Source organism: Daphnia carinata, chromosome 9, assembly GCF_022539665.2.
Source record: "Daphnia carinata strain CSIRO-1 chromosome 9, CSIRO_AGI_Dcar_HiC_V3, whole genome shotgun sequence".
In the NCBI taxonomy this organism is placed as follows: domain Eukaryota; kingdom Metazoa; phylum Arthropoda; class Branchiopoda; order Diplostraca; family Daphniidae; genus Daphnia; species Daphnia carinata.
This window is the reverse complement of record NC_081339.1, coordinates 4,614,789-4,635,016: the sequence shown is the minus strand read 5'-3', so window position 1 is coordinate 4,635,016 and position 20,228 is coordinate 4,614,789. Positions and strand designations below refer to the sequence as shown.

General features: G+C 40.4%; 6 protein-coding genes across 10 annotated transcripts in view; 3 read left to right on the top strand and 3 right to left on the bottom strand.

Annotated features, from left to right (window-relative positions):
• LOC130688621 (nuclear receptor subfamily 2 group F member 1-A-like) overlaps positions 1 to 2,205 on the top strand; it is a 10,603-nt gene extending 8,398 nt beyond the window's left edge. The window contains exon 6 of the mRNA XM_057511617.2: positions 1,798 to 2,205. Within this exon, the coding sequence (XP_057367600.1) occupies positions 1,798 to 2,072 (275 nt within the window). The 3' untranslated portion in view covers positions 2,073 to 2,205. The remainder of the gene's footprint in view (positions 1 to 1,797) is intronic.
• A 2,142-nt stretch (positions 2,206 to 4,347) lies between these two features.
• Positions 4,348 to 7,963, bottom strand: LOC130688625 (cotranscriptional regulator FAM172A homolog). Of its 4 annotated transcripts, none has more exons than XM_057511623.2 (10): positions 7,822 to 7,963; positions 7,618 to 7,689; positions 7,425 to 7,543; positions 7,159 to 7,361; positions 6,953 to 7,091; positions 6,854 to 6,887; positions 6,684 to 6,769; positions 6,487 to 6,606; positions 4,613 to 4,697; positions 4,348 to 4,506 (listed from the first exon to the last, which is right to left on the bottom strand). In XM_057511623.2, the coding sequence occupies exons 2-10, from the start codon at positions 7,670 to 7,672 to the stop codon at positions 4,409 to 4,411; spliced, it is 939 nt and encodes a 312-aa protein (XP_057367606.1). In that variant the 5' UTR covers positions 7,673 to 7,689; positions 7,822 to 7,963; the 3' UTR covers positions 4,348 to 4,408. The 4 variants fall into 4 exon arrangements, with proteins under 4 accessions (XP_057367606.1, XP_057367605.1, XP_057367604.1 ...); XM_057511622.2 differs by having other exon boundaries at positions 7,618 to 7,721; positions 7,822 to 7,941; XM_057511621.2 differs by having other exon boundaries at positions 7,618 to 7,721; positions 7,784 to 7,937.
• Positions 7,964 to 8,268: 305 nt separating this feature from the next.
• LOC130688623 (phosphoribosyl pyrophosphate synthase-associated protein 2-like) lies at positions 8,269 to 10,539 on the top strand. The gene is made up of 8 exons (XM_057511619.1): positions 8,269 to 8,429; positions 8,547 to 8,637; positions 8,701 to 8,820; positions 9,001 to 9,110; positions 9,417 to 9,595; positions 9,720 to 9,839; positions 9,903 to 10,055; positions 10,127 to 10,539. Exons 1-8 carry the CDS (start codon positions 8,273 to 8,275, stop codon positions 10,430 to 10,432), a joined length of 1,236 nt encoding a protein of 411 aa, XP_057367602.1. The 5' UTR covers positions 8,269 to 8,272; the 3' UTR covers positions 10,433 to 10,539.
• Positions 10,540 to 10,962: 423 nt separating this feature from the next.
• Positions 10,963 to 14,148, bottom strand: LOC130688615 (hepatocyte growth factor-regulated tyrosine kinase substrate-like). Its single transcript, XM_057511610.2, has 11 exons — positions 13,990 to 14,148; positions 13,695 to 13,779; positions 13,559 to 13,634; positions 13,312 to 13,500; positions 13,102 to 13,251; positions 12,916 to 13,040; positions 12,648 to 12,852; positions 12,382 to 12,582; positions 12,111 to 12,318; positions 11,410 to 12,050; positions 10,963 to 11,349 (listed from the first exon to the last, which is right to left on the bottom strand). The coding sequence occupies exons 1-11, from the start codon at positions 14,024 to 14,026 to the stop codon at positions 11,164 to 11,166; spliced, it is 2,103 nt and encodes a 700-aa protein (XP_057367593.1). The 5' UTR covers positions 14,027 to 14,148; the 3' UTR covers positions 10,963 to 11,163.
• A 219-nt stretch (positions 14,149 to 14,367) lies between these two features.
• Positions 14,368 to 16,986, bottom strand: LOC132088254 (SET and MYND domain-containing protein 4-like). The gene is given in 4 exon segments (XM_059496736.1): positions 14,368 to 15,567; positions 15,756 to 15,877; positions 16,107 to 16,250; positions 16,253 to 16,986. Coding segments are annotated over 4 exon segments (1,935 nt in total). The 5' UTR covers positions 16,908 to 16,986; the 3' UTR covers positions 14,368 to 14,553.
• A 288-nt stretch (positions 16,987 to 17,274) lies between these two features.
• On the top strand, positions 17,275 to 19,406 carry LOC130688496 (probable endonuclease 4). 2 transcript variants are annotated; one of them, XM_059496739.1, is made up of 7 exons: positions 17,275 to 17,521; positions 17,652 to 18,008; positions 18,068 to 18,193; positions 18,258 to 18,428; positions 18,490 to 18,828; positions 18,884 to 19,133; positions 19,278 to 19,376. In XM_059496739.1, the coding sequence occupies exons 1-6, from the start codon at positions 17,329 to 17,331 to the stop codon at positions 19,084 to 19,086; spliced, it is 1,389 nt and encodes a 462-aa protein (XP_059352722.1). In that variant the 5' UTR covers positions 17,275 to 17,328; the 3' UTR covers positions 19,087 to 19,133; positions 19,278 to 19,376. The 2 variants fall into 2 exon arrangements, with proteins under 2 accessions (XP_059352722.1, XP_057367462.1); XM_057511479.2 differs by having other exon boundaries at positions 18,884 to 19,406.
• Positions 19,407 to 20,228: the final 822 nt, after the last annotated feature.

Sequence of the window (20,228 nt, the reverse complement as noted above, 5' to 3'; positions counted from 1 at the left end):
ATTGGGTTGAAATGATTTCAACTTGATTTCCACCTTGTTCCGTCTCTCGTTCGCCCTCTTCTGCTCGTGTTCGACACGCGATGTTTGTTCAAACATTCATCCGGCTGTAAGGGTCCCCATCCTCTCTCCCTCCCCCCCCCCCCTACGATATGAAAACAAGAGGCAGGTGAAATCGACCGACCAACTGATTTTTTTAGCCGGGGGGGGGGGGGGTGCAATTGCGACATCCTGCGTGCAGCGTCAGACATGCTGCACTTGCAGCTTTCATAATTGATCGAGATCAACGTGAATTCGTAAGGAGGCAAATGTGTACGGCCAGCGAGGGCTAGGAAATAACATAAAAACACATACGGTCGCTAGTTGTTGTGTTCCAGCGGTTAAACATACGTGTGTGTACAGGGTTCGAGTTTAGATAGCTCTAAGGAGATGTGTACGCGCGGGCAGGGGGTAGAGTGAAATTGACCGATGGGGTCCCCCTTATAAATCGTTTTCGCATTCATTTTTTCTCTCGTCCAGGTAAGAAAAGAAAATCGTGTGCAAGTTCTCGAGCTCCCAATCCATCAAATAATGGCAATAGCGATCAGTTTGAATCAAGAACGAAAGCTTTCAGGACTTTTAGGAATCTCCTTTTTTTTTTTTAAATTTTGTTGTCGTCCTGCACCCCCCCATCGCAAACGCGTTTTGTGCTAATGAAATCATTTCAAATGCGATGCGAAAGAGAAGAAAGAATCAAAGAAAAATTGTAAAAGTACGAATGAAAGCTTTAATTTAAGTCGAAAATCTAATGGTGGTCGGATGAAGCAATGGACGCCGTCGAGTCTGGAGTCGATAAGCCACGGATTGGATTTCCTTTTTTTTTTTTTTCTTCTCTCTCTCTCTCTCTTTCCGATTTTGTTTTCTTCTTCTTTTTTTGGGAGTAGTTGGGTGCTGCTTATCGGTGCGGAACACGTGCGGGATTAGTGCGCGTGTGTGTAACGCATCTCGTCGACTCGCATCCCGAAATGAGAGTGGAGAAGCGAAGCCCATCACAAAGTCTTTTGCGGCGACGTCACAGAGGTCGCCGTTTGAGGTCGTCTTGATTCTCCTTATCTCGTTTTTACTCTCTTTAACGTCTCGATTGGCATTGGCAGCTCGAAACCAATAGGAAAAAAAGAAAAAGAAAAAGAGAATTGGACTTTGAGAAGTTGGTAGAGTTTATCATCAAAAGTCATCAAAGTTTTTTCTTTTCCTTTTTTTTTTTTAATGGAAGAGGAGGGGATAGGGAAGTTGGGCGAGGTCAACGAAAGAAGTGGTAGCATTTTTTTTAAATTTTATTAAGGCAGACCCGTTTGTGTGTATCACTCGTTTTAGGATGGCGAAAGGCAAATTCGAATGATGTTGCGGTTTTTTTGTTTTGTTTTGTTTTTTTCGGAGGGATTTGTTTTTCTTTTCATCCGTTCCCCCTCCACACCCGGTTCGTCTAACATCTCGTATTTCTCTCGCTTTTTATATTTTCTATCTGGAAAAAGAGGATAACGCGCACACAAAATAGTAGCAACAAAAGAGTGTGTGCCGAACACTAGCTGCGACAGATGCGTAGTATTGGCTCATAATCAAATGGAGGGGGGAGAAAAAGAATAAAGAAAAGAAAACTGTTTCTAATCCCTCCCCCCCCCCTTAAAAAAAAGCTGGGAAGAAGAGAAAGAAGGGGGGGGGGAATAGACATAATATCCTTTTATTATTAGATGTGTGCAAAAAAATAAACGATGTAATATAATTTTTTTTTTTTTTTTTAAATTTTCATTCATTTTCAAATAGACGCTTGCGGATTGTCGGATGTGGCGCACATCGAGAGCCTGCAGGAAAAGTCGCAGTGCGCCTTGGAAGAGTACTGCCGGACGCAATACGCCAATCAGCCGGTCCGCTTCGGCAAATTGCTCCTGAGGTTGCCGTCTCTCCGCACCGTGTCGTCTCAAGTCATCGAGCAGCTCTTCTTCGTCCGGCTGGTGGGCAAAACACCCATCGAGACGCTCATCCGCGACATGTTGCTCTCCGGTTCCAGTTTCAATTGGCCCTACATGCCGTCGATGTAAAGCACACACACACACACACACACACACTTTACTGTTCTATTCTCCGTTTATGCGGATCTTATTTTGTCCGCTGGGCGAAATTTCAATGTTTGCCTGTGCCACGTTTGCAGGAAAAAAACGATTTCTCTCTTTTCATCTTCTTTTTTTCAATGATGACATTCGATATTAGTGTATAGTGTTATATATACATATATATATATACTGGCATCTTCCCCCTAACACACCGCCAGCAAACCTCGTGTGTGTTTTGAGGGATACAACACAAAAAAAAAAAAATAAAAATAGTCGCCCCTATTATGTTTTGGCTGGTGGAGGGGGAGGAAGGCTTTTCTTCTTTGGAAACTGCTACTTTAGTACTATATTTCAATATCTGATAGAGGAGATGAAAGGTATCTAACGATTTTTTTTTTCATAATAGACACATCCGGTCATGATCTGCAACAATGAATAAGACTAAAGACTAACTAGAAAAACAAAATTTAATCAGAACATTTAAAAAAAAAAAAATTTACTATTAGACTTGAAACTGTTTGAATTCATTAAGGCTTTTGATTGAACATTTAATAACTCTTTTCAAATCTATATTATACGTATATATGATTAATTATAACTACTATTGATTACACCGAATATTATATATATTATTAATTATGGAAAAAAAGAAGTAAGGAGATAACAAAACAATATTCATTCTATTCATTATGTCTGATATTTTCCTCGTCTCGGTTTAGCAAACAAAAAGCAAAAGAAAAGAAAAAGAAAAAAAAAGAATAATTTCATTTTTTGTGTTTATGAGTGTGAACAGCGTCAAGCCAAAGTTGTGTACAGTCTGTTTTTAAATCATTTGTGTTCCTCAAATCGACAGCTGCCCTCTTATCATGATTAATGTATGGTTTGTTTTGATTGTTTCCATTTTGTGTTTGCGTGTCGGCCCAGTTCAATTCTTTTTTTTTTGCTTTGTTTTCAATGATATTTCATCGGAATCAGTGGTTTAATACTTTTGTTTTTATTTCATTACAGAAATTCATGTGTGGATGTTTAATTCTCAGTGTACAGTGTAATACATTGACGATTTGATTCTCCCTTCCCCCCCCCCAACAAAGGAAATCTTTTGCAAGCTGTTATTTACAATAATTCAGTTTAAACATAAAAATGATTGACGTCTCGAAAGAAAAAGAAAAAAAGGAACATGGAAAGGGAGTTTGAAACCACACAAAACAGATTATAACTGTCGATTTGAAACACGTAACGTTCGACAATTATTAAGGATTTACCTCGTAACTGTTTCCTGTTTTTCTTTGTGGATTTGGCCATTTCTTCTTTTCCGATACAACAAGAAAAATGATCAGTTCTCCGAGCTAAAAGAAAAATAAAAAAAGGTAAAAGTAACGGGGGAGGGGGGTCAAAGCAGAGGGCGGGGCCGAGAGGCCAAGCGCCCGGTAGCCCGGTGTACCGTAACTGGCCGCCGACACGCACGGACACTCCCGTTCCTCGGCTGTGTGTCTGTTCCAAACGAGTCTACCCCCTTCCACAAACTATGAAAAAAAAATAAATAAATTTCGACGAGTTGCGCACGCGCTTTGCATGTTTAAAGACCGGCCACTCTACCCCACTTTGCTTTGTGTGTGTGTGTGTTAAAGTCAGGGTGGAATTGAAGGGCTTCCGTTCGACGACACCCGGCCAAAAGCCAATAAGGCAAAAGTCGTCGGCGGAAATCTCAGCGTTGCGTGATCCAAAGGGCTTCTGTCGTGTAACAGACGCTCAGGTAGGGGTCGGTCCGCAGGAACTGGAGAAACCGTTGCAATGTCCCGTCCTTTTTCGGTCCCCCTTCTTCCCAATTTTTTTCTTTTTTTTTTCCATTGCTAGCCGCATCTTTTTCCCCCTGTCAAAGGAACTCTTTAGCGTGCGTGCGTCTTCTTCTTACACCTTTTTCTGGTCGAAATGACGAAGCCCTTATTGCACAGCTTTTTGATGGTGTACACAGGTGACTGGCCGAGCCAAACAGGGTTAAACAGACGCTAATTTGATGAACCCCCCCCCCTCCGTTCGGCGTCACGACAGTGGCCAAACGAATCCAATTACAATCACAAACATTTTGTTTCTTTTGTTTGATCGCAAGCTTTGGCAGCTTGCCTTTGTCTGTTGTGTAATGGACGATAACTGCCTCTTGCACAAACAGTGAAACACCACCGATATTTCAATTAGACAATAGGAACAGAGAGGATTTCTTTTAAAAACGGAATGCGCCTTTGCCCTTTCGCCCTCCATCCATGGAAATGAATTAATTAAATTCTATTTAAAAGAAAAAAAAAGAGGTGTGGTTAGAGAAGAGATTATTAAATGGGCTGTTGTTGCTTTTGCTGCAATTTTTCTTCCAGGAACTGAAATATACTGGACATGCTACAGTACGAGGTCATCTCGTGTTGCGTGTGACCTGTACCGACAAGCGCCGCCCCCCCAAAAAAGAATACAATAATTTATTCATTTCTGAAATTAAATTGAAAAAAAAAATTATGCAATAAATCATCGAAATTATTCACCTGCCGATACGCGATCGATATCGTTAGGCGGCCGTCCTATTGGCGTGTCCAGCGGTAGGCCGGATGATACCCAATTGCGACCAATCTACAAAACAAATTTAAAATCAAATTAATCACGTCATTTTTTTTTAAATTATCACACAATTTTTTTTTTAATTTCAAATCACGCATGAATTCGAATGACAAATCTCAGCGGAAGGAAGGAAGCAAAACCAGTGTGGAATCCGTGGAGTGGAGAATTTCCCACGAGTTTTTGATCCGGGCTCTGAGTTCCGCTTGGCGACTCTCATGACCGGCCACCCTCACGGTATTTCCTTCCTTTTTTTTTCCCTTCCGCTCTTCAACGGCATGGCCCTTTACCTACACCTCTTGTCAATGTAACTATACTAAACAAATCCGGAGTGCAAAAATTGAAAGAGAAAAAAAAAAAGTGGGAATCAAATAGGGCGCTCTCTTCCAGTTCCGGTCGTTGTAACCATTTCAATGGCTTCGATGACATTTCTTTTCTTTTTTTTTCGGAATAAATAAACATATTTCCATGTGTGTGTATCTGATGGCTGTGTTTTGTTTCAAATGCACCTTTAGAAAGTGGGTATGGATGTCGTGTCGTGTTTCGCCGGATGATAACGCAAAGTCCAACAATGAAACCGACATCAAAGAAGAAGAAGAATAAACGAGTATTATAAAGATTTTTAAAAATGGATTTTAAAAAAAAATGAACAACGAAGATACCGATGCTAAATCGGCGTGTTATTTCTTGTTCATCTTTCAAGAAAGAAAGAAGAAAAAAAAGGGGGAAAAAAAAGAGAAAAATAATATTAAGATAATTTACGATGGCTATTCACAACCACAACGAAACATGGCGCAATACAATACGACACACAAAGAAATGTCGGGAAGAAAGAGAGAAAATGGGGGGAAATAAGAAGAGGATGAAAAAAAAACGAAGAAAAAGACGTCATATAGAGAGATGTTGCGCCCGCCCTGAGGGTTTCTTCTTCTACCTATTTATAGGCGGTTACGATACGCACACACATAAGACACAAAAGAAAGGTATGATTTTTTTTCCTCTTTTACTGCCCGTGCATTCCAAGTAGACAGAAGAGAAAAAAAAAAAAAAAAAACACGTTGTATATTAATAATGATTTAAACCCGAGCCGCCAAAATGACAAGTTCTTTCCTATTTTTTCTGTCCCGATCGAATGGGGGTAAAGGCGGCATCGAGTCACTTGGCTGCCATTGGAAAAGGGGCTCTTACTACTATATTATGTAGTTATGTGTACGACATTATTATTTTATATGGTGGGTCGTATATAAATTGTCATAATGAATTACAGGAAATTCCCACGCTTTTATTGTTTTATAACCCCCGCATCATTTTCTGTTTTTCCATTCAAAAACGAGGAGAAATCACGTCGCCAGCGAGAAAATGAATAGAAATATGACGGGGCAAAAATGGGGTGGAATGAATTTAAAGAGATGAAGAATGTCGAACTGAAAAAAAAAGGGGTGGAATGAAAGAGAGATCAAACAGAGTCCAGGCCCAGATTGCCGGTGGCCGGAAGCGGAAACACGGAGACAACAGAGTCGGTAACGCTGTACAAATCTGTGAGTTAAGTGCGACATGCACAGCTAACCCATTTGACCTGGCCACTAGTGCAACTCATTGGCTTGACTTTCAAACTAGTCCCCTAACAATATTCACAACCGCTTTTTCAGGAAAAAGGGGGAAAAGGGAAAATATGATAAATTGTGGAGAGCCCAATTCTTTCTCTTTAAAAAAAAAATTCTTTTCTCTGCGGGAGCGGCAGATTGTTGCGGACTAGTGAATAGGTAATGACTTCCCTCAACCAATGTTACTTTTCGTGTCCTACCTGACAAAGGAATTGCTGTAGGCTGGCCGCGATCGAACTGTGGTGTACCATGCTGTGGACGGAATCCGTCATCGCCAGGGCAAACACGCGATCTTGAAACTTATCCTCGACCTGACTTGCCTACGATTTTTAGATTTGAAATCAACATGGACTTTTTATAAACGACGACATCTAGCGGAGTAGTACGATTAGCTTACCAGTTCCAAAATACAGACACCGCCGTAGCTGTGCGCCACAAAGGCGATATGTTTAGCCGGACTCTTGTCAATAACCTGATTCCAGACTAACGGTCCATAAAAGGAAAACAAATAAACAAATCATGAGAAAAACAGTGAACAGACTGCACTGTCATGGTTTATGTTTATACCTGATAGCAAATGATTCACAGGATTCTCACTGCCCTGTAAAAGTAGAATGACAAATTTCATTAACAATCTGTTAAAATGTAGTCCCCATTTTAACTTACCTGTATCAGCTTCTTTTTTTTGTCAATTACTCTATAATTATCATTTGTATTTGTAACTATGACTGCATAACCTTTCTTCTTGGCCAGCTCAATGAAAGGTAACTGTGTTCCAGTATCCAGATTGTCATTGATGATTAATCTATTGTAAGAAAAACAATATGATTATTCAATATTAGTCAACGATTCTAAAAGACTGACGAACTGACCTACGAGCCCACTGTCCAGCCTTAACTACACCGCTTCCATGGACTAACACAAGCAATTTATCACTATTGGTGAAAATATCATCACTGACAAAGATGAAGGATTCTATTTTGTTGGAACTCACGCTGCAGTCTCCTCTCGTTAAAACTAATTTCTCTAGTTTCCCTCTAGTCTCAAGCAGTTCATAGACATGCTGGTCAATTATCTGGGAACATATTATGTCCAACAGTTAATTAGGGATGTATTACAAAACTGTATGTTGCCTTACTTCTCCTAGGGCTTCATAGCGCCTTTGGTTGTAATCATGGTTGTGTTTATCCACTTCGAATTCAAAGGGAAGCTCTCCTGCAACACCACTGTTTGAGTCAATGATTCGCAACTGACCCTCTGATCACGATGAAGATAGAAAAATTATTGTCTTGTTGAAACTAAAATCCATTTCATAACAAACATATACATACGGTCATTGAATGCATAACCGAATTCTTTTAGCGTTTTTGGAAACGAATCATCCATCGCTTGTGAAAATCTGGCTAAACGAGAAGAAAGGAATACTGGTAAGAACCTGCATAATTAATAGAAGCATTCATTCCAAGGTATCTCGCATTACATAAAGCAAAAAACTACGATAGAATCAGTTTGCACATCTTGCCCGCGGGACCTACAGTTGAATAAATAGGTTGAAAGATTGGACGATTGCGTAATTTTCTCACTTGATTTTGTGCGGGAAACGTTTCTCTGATTCTGTCAAACCATCAAATCGGTGTCAGGTGCGGGGCTGCGACATTGCGTTATTTTTTCTTAAAATTTACAAACCAGTCGCTAGTTATTCAGTTATTATCAGCTGATTTCACAAAGTATTCATTTTCCAGTTATTTCTCGATGTGACTAGTTTCAAAAGTTCAAGGAGAATACGGTTTATTTTACACCCTCTGCTCATTTACAGTCGAGAAGCGCGTGATAAATACTAACAAAACAAAAACCTTACTCTGAAAAAGAGTTACGATTCTGTCATTTGAATTCTTCACGTATCGAGTACTTATCTTCTGTAATAACAAAAGGTTATATTAACTTGACGTCAATGTAATAAGATAAAAACATTTAACATTTAGTTGCATGGTTTCCGTCAGCTCTCAGCTGGCAAATCGTACTCTCATATCGGGTTCGGCAACAGACGACCGCCATAAGTTGTTGCACGTCACTCTCGTCGTTTCATGTTCTTTCTGTCTCCACGAAAAACCTATTATTGAAGTTATTTTCCATCAGTTAACAGGTTAGCAAATAAGAAATATTTCCTTTTAATATATTATTTTAAAGACTTGATTTCTGAATTGCCGTTGATTCGAATGGCGGTTTTGTATGATTGTTTGTTTTCTTTTATTGTGTGCAGTACAGTTTTCAAGAATGGATCGCAGTAAAGTTGGCGAGCTCATGGTCATAACTGGAAATTCCCATCCTGAGCTGGCTGATCTTATCGCCAAGTAAAGAAGGAAATGTTTTTCATTCTCATTTCAATGTTGGCTTCATGCATTCCTCTTAATCAGGCGGTTAGGCATCAAGGTTGGTGCTGCTTCGATTTATCACAAGACTAACCGTGAGACTATGGTTGATATTGCTGATTCCGTTAGAGGGAAAGATGTGTACATCATTCAAACAGGAACCAAGTAAATGCTGTGGTTTTCTTTATTTTAAGACACAAATTGTATTATCTTTTAAAAACTTGAGAATGATGTATCTTTTTAGAAATTATGTCTCCAAACATCAACGTAACAGCCAATCAAAAATTTTCTGTTCTATATATTCATTTAGAAGCACCTAATACTTCATAAATTTTAACATTTTAGAGATGTCAACAACAACATTATGGAGCTATTGATTATGGCTTACGCCTGCAAAACGTCCTCGGCACGAAGCATCGTGGGTGTCATCCCCTATCTACCCTACAGTAAACAGTGTAATCTTTTTATTTATCCGTTTTAGTTTTCCCCTCGTTATGTCTAAAGGACCTGCAACGTTCAACCGAGTTCAATACCTCAGAAGTTCACGTAGAGTTGCATGCCTAACCAAAATTCGTTTAGTCATTTCCTTGCACGTAGAACCTGCAGTAGTTCACATACTAGCACTAGTATTTCCGTCTTTTTAGTTTGTTTCATTCAATTAACTCGTGTTGTACGTGTCCGATTTCATGCAGAGTTCAATTTCACATAAAATATTTCTCTTTTAAATTCCTTCCCTCCCAACTCGCAATCCTCGGATGCAGGTAAGATGCGCAAGCGAGGGTGCATCGTATCCAAACTAGTGGCAAAAATGATGTGCCGCTCCGGATTAAATCATCTTATCACCATGGATCTGCATCAAAAAGAAATTCAAGGTTTCTTCGATTGTCCAGTCGACAACCTTCGTGCTTCACCCTTCCTTCTTCAATACATTCAAGAATCCGTAAGTTGTTGTACTACTTTTCCAAGTATAACTTTCTGAAAAATTTAAATTTTTTATTTATTACTATTTTACTGTATTACTCTATAACTTTTATTTTTCCTATATGCATTTTTGTTTTGGTTAGATCCCAGATTTTAGGAACGCTGTAATTGTAGCCCGTGATCCTGGATCAGCCAAGAAAGCCACTTCTTACGCTGAGCGCCTTCGTCTAGGAATCGCCGTCATTCACGGCGAACAGAAAGAAGTAAGGCATTCTTAATATAAAGTCAGCCGCTAACCAGTGAACAAATTCCATTCATGCGTCAAGGCTGAATCAGACATGGTGGACGGAAGGCACTCTCCACCATCAGTACGCAGTCGCACTATGGACGCAGCCGGAGGAATGCCGGTTATGACTGCTAAAGAAAAGCCACCGATTAATGTTGTTGGAGATGTCGGCGGCAGGATCGCTATCATGGTGGTACGTTCCAATTAAATTAATTAGCGGATTATTATGAGACACATAATTTCTACCTCGCCTTTTAAAAAAAGGATGACATGATCGACGACGTGAGGTCGTTCGTGGCAGCTGCCGAAGTCTTGAAGGACCGAGGTGCTTACAAAATCTACGTAATGGCCACACACGGCTTACTTTCATCTGATGCCCCTAGGCTTATCGAAGATTCACCGATCGACGAAGTCGTAGTTACCAATACGATTCCACATGAAATTCAAAAGATGCAGTGCCATAAGATCAAAACAGTAGATATCAGTGTTCTCCTTGCAGAAGCCATTCGTCGTATCCACAACAAAGAGTCCATGTCCTACCTGTTTCGCAACGTCACACTCGAGGACTAAGAAGAAGAAAATTACGATTGCTGGGCCTTAAAATTAACTTGGTATGAACACATTCTATAGTTTCCGTTGAAGTAATCATTCCTTAGCTTACTTCATCATAGCAAAAAGAAAGAAGAAACTCATTCTCAAAGAAAGTAAGCTTATGGAAAAAAAAAGTATGGAGATTTTTGTGAAACCTTTGTTTTAGTCTCGGTTCCATAGGCGAATATTGTTCGAAAAGTACCTTCATTTTTTCGAATGTTAGTGATTATATGCACACCCTGCACTCCATCCAAGTTAAATTACAAATGTTGCAGCAAAAGTTGAAGATTATTGCAATTTTTTGTGTAATCAATGTATTGCTAACTTTGCGGGAAGCAATTCATTGGCAACATACTGATAAGCACGCCTCCTCATGAATCAGTTGAAATCATTTGAAAAATGGGGTTTTCTGGCTACAGAAAATAAAAAAAAGGCACGACAAACAGAACGAACAGAAAAATCATTCCAATGCACTCATCACTTCACTGCGTTTAATATTTGAATGCTGCGCCGATTAATGGATGTATTGTTAACCTAACTATAGATGTTTGAACAACAGTGGCTAAATATTAACATCAACCAGAGACAGTGGAGCACTAACTTAATCTTCTGAAAAGCAAAGGGAATCTTCCTACACTGAAGACCACAGTGAGTTATTAATAACTCTGCAGAAATCGGAATGCTCGATAGTACGTCAACCCTAATCGGCCTCAATCGAATGAAATCAGTTCAGCGACAGCAGGTTGTGGTGCACTAGATTGCTGCTGTTGTAACTGAGGTTGTGGCTGTTGTTGATGATGGTGTTGTTGCATCTGCTGTTGAGGTGGAGCCATCATCATCATTTGAGGTTGAGGGGCATAGTGACCAGGTCCAGCTGCAGGTGCAGAAGCCGGTTGCTAAATAAAGTATAAAATATAAATTCACGTCACGATTTCAGAATGAAGGTGTTCAAGTACCTGCTGCTGCTGGTGGTGGGGCGCGTATTGATGCATACCGGGATGTGGTTGCTGTTGTTGCATCTGTTGAGGAGGATAGGGCTGATAGCCTGGATGAGGACCATAATTGGGTCCGGGCATTTGAGGAAGCCCCCCAGGCATTGGAGCAGCCGGATGGGCACCGGGCGCTGGTCCAGCAGGATGAACCCCAGGAACAGGATACTGTCCTGGCATTGGGTGATACATATCAGTTTGGTAGCCGGAGTGTTGAGGAGGGCCCATGTATGGACCATGCTGATGGGCTTGCTGAGGTGGATAGCCGGACATACCGGGCAGCATTTGTCCAGGTGGCATTGCTGTCATTCCTGGCATAGGCATCTGGCCGCGTAATTGGTACATTTGTTTTTGCTGTTCCATACGCATCTGCATCTCTCTTTCCTCGTCTTGCATCCTCTGCATGGCCAGCTGACGTTGGTACTGCAAGTATTCTTGTTTCTTTTTACGCATAATTTCGAGCTTCTGAGCCATTTGGATTTGACGTTGACGTTCAGCTTCCTCAGCCTCACGACGAATTCTTTCACTATGTTCCTCACGCAATGCATCCAGTGCTGCACGAGCATCCCTCGCTTGTGTTAGCTTATCTTGTAATCCTTCGTAATATACTAAAAGGGGAAGCAATAACAATTAATCACACTCGTGCAGTCTTTAAACTAATAACCTACCCCGGGCGCTTTCTTGCTGCTGAATATACTGCATGAGCCGAGTATGCATTGTTGTAATGTTGAGAAAAAGTGTTTGGACCGAAGAATCGTTGGCAATACTTCTTCCACGGCTAGAATTTGATTTCATTCTGTTAACGAAGATATCCAATTGGCTGCTCAGGGTCGAACAAAATTCATCAACTTCATCCGTTTCTCCATTTTGATATCTCTGTTGCAACAGTATGAATTAGTACATAATGGCATAGCATTATTTGGCGTAGAACTTGCATACTTCTAAGGTTTTCATGCCGTTGTTAGTCGGCGATAAGGGCCCTGCGGCAGTAACCGGAGCGCTGGGATAAATTGGAACTTCTACGTCTTTCTCTCGGCTATCCTTTTCTTGCTGTTTTTGTTCCCAGTAGGAGCGGTTAAGATAGCGGGCTAACTCTGGATCTTCAATCTCTGCAGCGGTCACTTTAGACGACTGGCTTTCCTAGAAAAACGTTAAGAGTTGTTAGTTTGGCAATCCAAAGATTGACTGACACTGATTCGACTTACTTTCACTGGAGATGAATAAGTACGCTGTGTATGCGTCTTTCCAGTTTGTTTCTTATGCTCGATTTCGGATTGAGACAAAGCTAGAGCGAGTTGTAGCTCCTCTTCTTCTTGTAATTTTAGCTCCTCTTCTTTGCGACTCTTCTCAGCTTTCATCTCCGTTGGCTTGCTTGATGAATCCGACTCATCTCTTCCCGGCCTGCCATCACTAGGAGAATGCCAACAATATTAGAGAAGAATTCAGTACAGAGTATACGGATTGAAGCATTACGAATTATGTTTGTCGAAGCAATCCTCACAAACACGCACTTCCTTCTCAATGCCGAATTTTGGCAATGTGCAGCTACGGGGCGTGCATTTACCACAGAACACTTGTCCACATGCCCGGCAATGGTGCTAGCGAAAAAGCAACGTTGGTGGAAATACGATAGAGAAAAAGCGTTGAATATTTGACTACCTTACGAACAATTACAGAAAACTGAACTCTGCAACGATGACAATTGTCTCCGTCACTCCAGTTTGGTGCACGATCTGCTGCAAACATGGCGTCACTTTCTCGCAGCGTAGGGAAGGTATACCCTTCTGCTTTCAGAATATTAAGCGTATCCTGATGGAAATAATTACATAAATTAAACCATTTCAGTATTCGGTACAGGTTGAAGTTTACCGGTATTATGCTGTATTTTGGAGCATTTCGAAAAGCAAAAGCCCAAGTTTGGGTGAGCTCCAAGATTTTTGCTCTCACTTTATCATTGGTAGTCTTGTGTACCATTTCTCTAAGCTCATCCATGAAAGCTTTAGATGCCACTTCTTCATGGATAGGAGAACCACAGTTCTTTACCACAGACTCTAGCACCTAATGAGATAACATGGTTATTTTAGGTTTTGAATCATCATGTTGTTAACATTGGTACCTGAAGTGCATATAGTGCCACATATGGATTTTGATTGTAGAAACGCTTTTTGATGGCAGTAATGGCATATTTTGGTCTGCAAAAGATAGAAAATGCTTAGCCACCATTTCAATCTGTTAACTTTTGATAACAATACTGGCAATCTCCTTGGCAAATGATGTCACATATTTGTATGATTGATTGCCAATCTGGTTCGAGCAGCAAATGACTAGTAGCCTTCTCTGTAACAGAAACATAACGTAAATACTTCAATATTTTCTTTCCATTAAACACATCTTGCCTAGCACTACTTCTAGTTCAGACATTTTTTGTTGAATACACAATAGGAAATGAGGAATGACGAAACCGTATATGTACGAACAGTGCGGAACCTTACAAGTTCACTTTAATCTCATTTGAAGAAAACAAAAATAAATGTAAAAATTACATACCCAGCTGCTTGTCAAACTCTGAAGTTGATCGGAACATCCTTGAGAAATATTTGCTACTCGTGTGTTGCTAAAAAAAGAAAAAAAAACGCCTCTTAAACAATTTCCTCGATGACACACAAGGGTAGCCAGCTGATCACTGATTACTGTTGTTAGAAGGTACGGCCTAAACAGCAACTAGATATCACTTTGGAATTGTGACACGCGGTATTCGGACAGGAAGGAACATCATATCTGTTCTGTTCGAACACTATGACTCTGCTGAAAGCGAGGTTCGTAAATTGTGTGTATTTTTTCTAGACGCACACGTGCGTAATTTGCGATCTAACAGTTTGAATGTTTTACTCATTACAAGAACTTCAGAATGTAGACAATACTTAGTACAGTTCCACTCTTGTTTATTTCAATTTTCTAGATGGAAACCGATAAAGTGCTAAAAATTAAAAAGTGCTTATGTCATGGCAAAAAACACAGAAGTAAACTAAATTACACAAGACGAAAAAGGAGCCACCATCTTTAAGGCTTAAACAGTAACATCGGCACTGAACCAAATCTGCCAACATTGGGTCAAACAAGAAGATGAGGACTCAAAGTAGCTGAAAGAGCAAAACAATGTTTCAGGACTTCTTGAACTTTTATATACTCCTGGACAGGGAGGCTGATTGATCGATCTGATTCTATGGTATCTAAGTAACCAGTGAACAATTGTACTGATTCTTCCAACTTGTCTGGACCATCCGGATAGTAACATACAAGTCTCTTAAAGTCATTAATGTCCTTGGTGAGTGCATCTGAAATGTACAACCTATTGTCCAGTTTCAGAGCATCTCCATATAGAGGCCAGTCTTTTACACATGGCTGACAATAGCAACGGAAGAAGTATTGCTGGCCAAGCTTCAACTGACGCTCTTTCTTATCATGGGTTGCATAATGGTAGCCATAGTTATCGAAGATTTCCTCTCCTTTGAGAATCCGGCGAATAACTCTGACGACCATCACATCACCGTAGGAAACATGAACAACATTAGGATTGCACGAGTGATTCATGAGACTCACAACAGGCATGATTGCGGCACCAACTTCACAAGGTCGAACCTGTTGCAACTGCAATAACTGCCGCTGCGAGCATGGTTCAAAAGGAAGGGGAACAGCCAGATGAGAGATTTCATGGGCGTTGCAAGGATAACTTTGAAGAAGATGAAGTAGAGCGGCGGCCATCTCGACATCAGGCTCTTTTTCTTCACTTTGCTGAATGAAGCTCGTCAAATAGACAGCCATAATGGTCCTCCGGAAAAGATCTGCCTCGGAACGCTGAGCCGTGTTACCGACGAGACTATAAACAGCTCCATAGTCAGCCGAGTCGAACAACGTTCCAGCAGAGCTTCTAGATGCACGGGATTTCGCCTGTTCAACGGACACTTTCTGCCTTCCCGCCTTAAGAATAGTGCGCAGAGCCAATAGTCCGTGTTGACCTGTGTTGACATCACGCGTGCAGCAATACAGCAAGTCCAACAACCCGCACTCGTACTGATGATAGCTTGCCCAAGATTCGTCACGGCACAACGTTGTACAGAATCCCACCTAACAACAGGTAAAAAAATACTACAGATAAAAAGTGTCCTTTTAGTTTCAAGTACGAACGTCTATTATACAGCAATCAATCTCAAAAGCTGTTTCGCAACACATTTAGGTGACGTACACGGTCGACTTTTTCGATTAATGGATACCAGAATATTGTGAATAGATCCTTGAAAACGTCCAAAAGTTACCTGAGAACACTTGTGACAAGGGACGGGCCCCGGGGTCCAGTGGAGGCAATGATGGCAGTGGGATTCCTTGAACTCCTCCAGTAGTATAGAAGCGTGCGCCTTCTCCGCGATGATAGTATCACCTGGACACATTTACATTTTGCTCATTACAACTAAATGATAAAAGCTGTGTGGAAACCGATATTTACAGAAACCTACGTACCAGCACACATCATTATAACTTCATCTTTTTGGCTCTCCACATGCAGATGACACTTGTTTTGTTAGTGTCAATGAAACTTCACGAACATCGGAAACACGCGATTAGTGTGGCGGTTAGGAGCCGGGGACATGCGAACGATGGGGCGTTACCTATTTGGAGGTCTTCAGTAGCAACGAGGCAACGACCTCGATCTGCAGTGTCCATTAGTTCAACTGACACTGATGCGCTGGGTAAGAGAGGGTTCTTAGCATGATGCAAATCAGGCGCCGATCTCCTCTTTTTAATGATTTCTTTTCGATTGACTTGACAGTTGACATTGATGCATTTTCCTCTACTCCCAATTTTTTTGATTTCTTTTGTTTGTTTTTTATTTGTTTTAGTTTCAAGGCGATGTCAACGACTTTTTGCTGAGCGTTCGGAGCCAAGGTAAGCAAATCCTTGGCAATGCTGAAGCTAGTGAATGATTGACCAATGTATCCCAATTCTAGCAGGCAGTTGCCTTGTCGTTCACGTAGCTTATGCTCCAAGTGCCTTGGATAGCCATGGTCAAATGCAAGTTGGATATCTCTTAGTGATTGGAGCCAATCCGCCATGTCATAAAATACGGCCGATCGATTGGCGTAGGCCAGGGCTAATGCTTCACCCTCTCCAACAAGAATGCTGTGATTATAAGAGGAGATTGATTTCCTAATGAGCTTCTTCTTATGGTAATTATCTCCTTCAATACAATGGGTTGTAGATAAATTTTCAGATTTGCAAGGTGAAGAGATCTCTTTTTTGACAAGATATAGGTGTTCTTGAAAACAAGCTTTTACTGCTTCCAGTCCCATGACAAAGGAGATACGTTGGGTATCAGTTGAACAAACAGAAAACCAGTTTGATATTTCTCTGCCATCTCCCATTTTTTTGAGATCATGGGAGATCTTAAGGAACATGGAATCGAAGTTCATGTCCGGGTAAACTTCCTGTATAAAAAAATGTTAAAAGGTAGAATTATGAGAAAGTGTTGGCTGAAACTAAACACCAGCCTCGCGGAGAAAGATCTGGTGCCAAGCTAGATGGAAAAATACCTTATTCAGCCTCCCAAAAAAAAGTCATAAATAAGACGCTTACGACGTGAAATGAAAATTCGTACAGCTCTTTTTATCACATACCTTATATCTTAAAGAGGAGGAATGAAAGATTATTTTTCGTACTGTTTTATAGTATTAAAATAACACTCCACACAAGATAAACAAATCTCTATAGTTTCGTCTGCAGGAAGTGATGTGGTTCATCTAACGGTGGCATGAGGAGGCTTGCATTGGTGACAACATGTTCGTTCGAAATATTCTTTCCCTCCAAAAGTTGCTCTCAGCTCATTACCATATAATGACTAGTAAAACGAATTGTATTAAGGGAGAGCCTATCCCAAGAGTTACGAGAAGTGCCATCAAAAGAAAATTAAGTTCATCTGTCGAGCAAAACGCTGCCTTATTGAAAGATAATGGCTCCAAAGAATCTGAAAAACAGAAAACTCTACATACACCTAAAAAGAATGCTGTAGTCAAAGCAGAATCGAAAGGTAATGAGAATTCATTATCGTAATGCTACCGATGAAGATGGTACACGATTAGTTAAACGTGTGTATTTCTGCATTTTTACACTGTTAGTGAGGCACTAGGTATAAATGTTTGGTTTTGCATTTTCTATAGGTAACGTGACTAAGAAAGAAAAAACTACAGAAGAAGAAACATGTAAACCCGATGCTGGTGGGATAAGATCAAAATCAAGAGGTAAAAAGGCCAAGAATGAAGAATCAGCCTCTGAAAATTTTAAGGAAACTGAAAAGCCTCTCAAAGTTATCAAGGAAAAAGTAAAAAAATCTGCAAAGGCAGCTTCAGAAACAAGCGTGACAAAATGTGCTGTTCCTAAACCAGAGATGATAATTCCTGAAATTGTGATCCCGATTAACAAGCCATCCATCAAGCGGGAAGATGGTCCAAGTCCCTGGAATGGAACAATGAAATTTGATAACAAAATATTTTTGGGTGCCCACATCTCAGCAGCAGGTTTTTTTTTTCTCGGTGTATAAAGATCTATAAAAAAAAACTTGCACATGTACGTTTAGGTGGATTGGAAAATGCCATAAAGAATGCAATGAATATAGGTGCTTCAAGCTTTGCCCTGTTTGTGAAAAATCAGCGGCAGTGGGTTTCAAAACCAATGGAAGATGGTACCGTCGAACGTTTCAAAGGTGGCTACCTTAATAAATACTGCAAGCTTGCATTTGTTACTAAATTTTTGCTTTATTATATAAGCTGCCTGTGCTAAAAACAATTTTTCTCCTCATCTCATACTACCACACGGGTCCTATTTGATGAACTGTGGCAGCAATGATCCAACTGTTTTAGCTAAAAGCAGGGCAAACCTTCTTGATGAGGTTCAGCGATGTGACAGACTCGGTATATTGTATTACAACATCCATCCAGGTGAGACCCTTGCATAATTCACTGACACCAGTAATTAAATGCCAATAATAACTATTTTCAGGATCGACTTGTGGAAAGGGCACACGTGATGAAGCAATTAAATCGATTAGTGACAGCATCAATTGGGTGCATGATCAAACGCCAGGTTCAAAAGTCAGTATTGTCCTGGAGAACATGTGCCGTCAGGGTTTCACAATCGGTGGCGATTTTTCTGATTTGGCTGAAATTATTCAGCAAATCTTTGACCACTCAAGAATCGGAGTTTGTCTCGACACCTGTCACGCTTTCGCTGCGGGATATGATCTGGCCACGTCCCAAGGATTCAAGGCATTCCAGGAAGAGTTTGAGCGTGTTATCGGATTTCGTTATCTCGTTGCTGTTCACCTCAACGACTCTGAAGGTATTAAATTGCATATTTTATGCCAGCCATTGGGATAACTATTGATACTCTACAGGTGAGGTGGGATGTCATCGCGATCGCCACGCATCTATTGGCAAAGGAAAAATTGGCATTGAAGGCTTCAGAAGAATTATCAATTGCCCGCGATTTCGTGATATTCCTGTGGTACTGGAAACCCCCTTCATCAGCGACGATCACTACAAGCAAGAAATCTTACTATTGAAATCTCTTGCGGAAGCTGGTACGATTTGCGCCTGAATACCAAATCGCACCTGTTTATCTCGGATTTCCATCACCTAGAAAAGGTACGTGTTAATAAAGTAATCTCGTTATAAAAAAAAAAAAAAGGAAAATCATTGTTGACAGGAAGCTAGGCAACGTTGCATTTCAACTTTCTAGATTTCGGGATAAATTTGAGAATAAGAGGCTAAATACGCAAATTATTTCAGTGGGATTTTCAATAACAACATTCTAAAGGGATAAACTGCTCGATGTCAAAGGTTCTTGACTTACGACGTAAATTTTAAACTAGCGGTTCGTCCTTGTCTAATTGGGCTGTCCCCTACGGCATCGGGCAGTGCGATTGCACTGGAATTCTCTAAAAAACAATTGAAATTTTGTATTTATTAAGTAGATCGACGCTGTATAATCTTTACGCTCATCAGAGTCAGGCTTTTAAGGTTACGAGATTTCTTCTTTCCGTTTTGGGGAGGTCTGGAGATCAAATGGATCCAAGAGGTTTAAACTAAAGCCCTTGTCGACGGTAGAGCGTTTTTCTGTGTTTTCACATTATGTAGATGTACGGAGTACTCGAGTTGTTACGTAAACATGGTCAAGCAACCTTGAAATATTGCTCAAGAACCTAAAAAGACGAACAGTAAAATTTCGGGTTGCTTAACCAACTTAGCGTAGTTGCGTAAAGATACAGTGTACGACGCAAAACAAAAAGACATGCACCTGCGAAGGAACTTTTGAGACACTTAATCAAAGTTCTGGTCACAAATAATGGACGTATTGTAATATTCTTCTGTGACGTCCTTTTTTGGATTCGTTGGGCGTTGTAGATGGTTTCGATCAGTCCAATGCCCGCACCCCTATCCATAAATCTTTAATTGGGGAAAGTCTGGCCAATCTGCCTAAAGCTTTTTCTAAGCTGCTATTTTAAAAAAAAGAAAGAAAAACAACAGAAAAGAAAACCTGTTCCATGGCTTCTGTGCTGACCCGGTTTAAGTATTTTGCATAAACGTTTTGATTTTTGTTATAACGTCCATAACAAAGTTCGCAGCCGGGGAATTCCAAGTTGTGTGATAGTTGTCATCCGACGAATGTCATCTTAATTTTTCAACATGATTACCAGCGTAATTTCTTTTTATAAATTAAAAGGAAAAAGGGAACGGCTT

Coding starts and splice junctions, on each gene's coding strand:
- LOC130688625 (XM_057511621.2), bottom strand. CDS start 7,803: ATGTGCAAACTGATTCTATC. Junction 6,888..6,952: donor AAAAAAAGAAGCTGATACAG/GTAAGTTAAAAT, acceptor CTACTTTTACAG/GGCAGTGAGAATCCTGTGAA. Junction 6,607..6,683: donor GTGTCTGTATTTTGGAACTG/GTAAGCTAATCG, acceptor TAAAAATCGTAG/GCAAGTCAGGTCGAGGATAA.
- LOC130688623 (XM_057511619.1), top strand. CDS start 8,273: ATGGTTTCCGTCAGCTCTCAGCTGGCAAATCGTACTCTCATATCGGGT. Junction 9,596..9,719: donor TTCAATACATTCAAGAATCC/GTAAGTTGTTGT, acceptor TGTTTTGGTTAG/ATCCCAGATTTTAGGAACGC. Junction 9,840..9,902: donor TTCACGGCGAACAGAAAGAA/GTAAGGCATTCT, acceptor TCATGCGTCAAG/GCTGAATCAGACATGGTGGA.
- LOC130688615 (XM_057511610.2), bottom strand. CDS start 14,026: ATGTTCCGATCAACTTCAGAGTTTGACAAGCAGCTGG. Junction 13,501..13,558: donor TGGCACTATATGCACTTCAG/GTACCAATGTTA, acceptor TTATCTCATTAG/GTGCTAGAGTCTGTGGTAAA. Junction 13,041..13,101: donor TTTCTGTAATTGTTCGTAAG/GTAGTCAAATAT, acceptor CTTTTTCGCTAG/CACCATTGCCGGGCATGTGG.
- LOC130688496 (XM_057511479.2), top strand. CDS start 17,329: ATGACTAGTAAAACGAATTGTATTAAGGGAGAGCCTATCCCAAGAGTT. Junction 17,522..17,651: donor AGTCAAAGCAGAATCGAAAG/GTAATGAGAATT, acceptor CATTTTCTATAG/GTAACGTGACTAAGAAAGAA. Junction 18,194..18,257: donor TACCGTCGAACGTTTCAAAG/GTGGCTACCTTA, acceptor TTATTATATAAG/CTGCCTGTGCTAAAAACAAT.